The sequence below is a fragment of the Pygoscelis adeliae genome, unplaced genomic scaffold (assembly GCF_000699105.1).
Source record: "Pygoscelis adeliae isolate BGI_AS28 unplaced genomic scaffold, ASM69910v1 Scaffold65, whole genome shotgun sequence".
Classification (NCBI taxonomy): Eukaryota; Metazoa; Chordata; class Aves; order Sphenisciformes; family Spheniscidae; genus Pygoscelis; species Pygoscelis adeliae.
Window position 1 is genome coordinate 361,333 of NW_008824864.1, and position 1,552 is coordinate 362,884.

Genomic DNA, 1,552 nt, shown 5'->3' on the forward strand with positions numbered 1-1,552 from the left:
GACCTGCTGGCCACGCTTCTTTTGATGCAGCCCAGGATACGATTGGCCTTCTGGGCTGCGAGCACACATTGCTGGCTCATGTCCAGCTTTCCATCCACCAGTACCCCCAAGTCCTTCTCAGCAGGGCTGCTCTCAATCCCTTCATCCACCAGCCTGTGTTGATACTGTACTGATATAGGCCTTATACCTATACTACAAAGCACTTGGACCTCTGTGATGCCTCTTTGGCCTAAAGCACAATTGTTTTTTAGTTCTGGGTTTTGTTTTTCTTTTCAAATTCTAAGTGGCTGAAGTAGTGTTCAAATGCTATGCTGCAGACCATGATTTGCATTTTCATAGCTTGAAACTGAGAATTCATGCTTCATGGGCTGGGGTGTGATCAGAGAGTGCATAGGGGTGTTGAAGTTTTTAGTGTGGGAGGATGGTGGAGGAAACCAAACCCAGTGTAGTTTTGCCCACGCAGCCCATGGGAACTGGTACACACAGTCTCCAGAACTGTGACCGCGTAGCCTCAGCGTGAGTCTGGTTAGCAGGACCAAGCTATGCAAGGGCACTGTCTAGCAGCTGACTTGTGTGGATGAGCAGCAGTACAGTGCTTGAGCTCACTGCCTGGACCTGTTTTATTTAGCAGGAGGCACAGTCCTGGTCTCATACTCTCTGCTCAGCTGACCCTCTAGCTCCCTGAGGAGCTAGTTCTTTGTACTACAATTCAGACTTTGCAGAGTCTCTTGCACTGACAGACAGATCTCATCCATTCTAGCCCAAGAGGCACGGACTGATCCTGTGGCATAGGCAGCAACACTATGAGTTTGCTTCTCTTACCGGTATTGAGCAGCTTTCACTCCTCTGCCAGACAGGTGGGTATGAAGCAAGTAGGCAAAAAGACATGCAGATCTGGAACCAGCATCCCATTCATCTGCAGTTCAAAATGAAGTAGGTCAGAGTCTGGCAGTCAGAGCTCAGCACTGCGTTTCAGGCTCTGTCAAAAGCCTGATGGAACTCGTGTAATTGTTAGCTTATTTTTTTTTTTTAAAGGGAGGTTTAAGCCCATTTCCTCATGTAGGTCACTACTGATTGAAAATTTGCTCTGGTGAGCCTTTCTGAAAATTGCTCTTCTGGCTTTACGTACTGTGGCATAGTTATCTGAGTTTGTGATATCTCATGCTGGATACTGTAAGCATATCTTGCTATCAGCTATGTAAAAAACTAAGACAAGACACAGGAGAGGTAATAAGTTAAACATGCACATACATGAACTCTAAGAAAGAGCAGATAATAGAAAGAGTAAAAGCAGAAATTGTAAGGCACTTATCAATGGACCATTAAAAGAACCATCAAAATGTAAACCTTAAAAGGTTCAAAGAAAATCTTTGAAAATTGATGAAAAGGAGAAAAACAGGATTACCTCAGGCCTCATAAGAGGGAGCAAACTTATGGGTTGTTTGAGGGGGATTGTGAGACTGTGTAAAACTTAAGGGATGTTCTAAGTGGATTGTGAGAATGTGCAAAATTTATTGTGTGATGCTTAAGGAAGAGGTCAAAGATAGGGAAA

General features: G+C 44.4%; 1 protein-coding gene across 1 annotated transcript in view; it reads right to left on the minus strand.

The window, feature by feature from the left end:
- The window catches only part of LOC103917245 (DBH-like monooxygenase protein 2), a 39,351-nt gene that overhangs the window by 21,200 nt on the left and 16,599 nt on the right, over nt 1-1,552 (minus strand). The window contains 2 exon segments of the mRNA XM_009324358.1: nt 823-881; nt 884-916. Of these exon segments, the coding sequence (XP_009322633.1) occupies nt 823-881; nt 884-916 (92 nt within the window).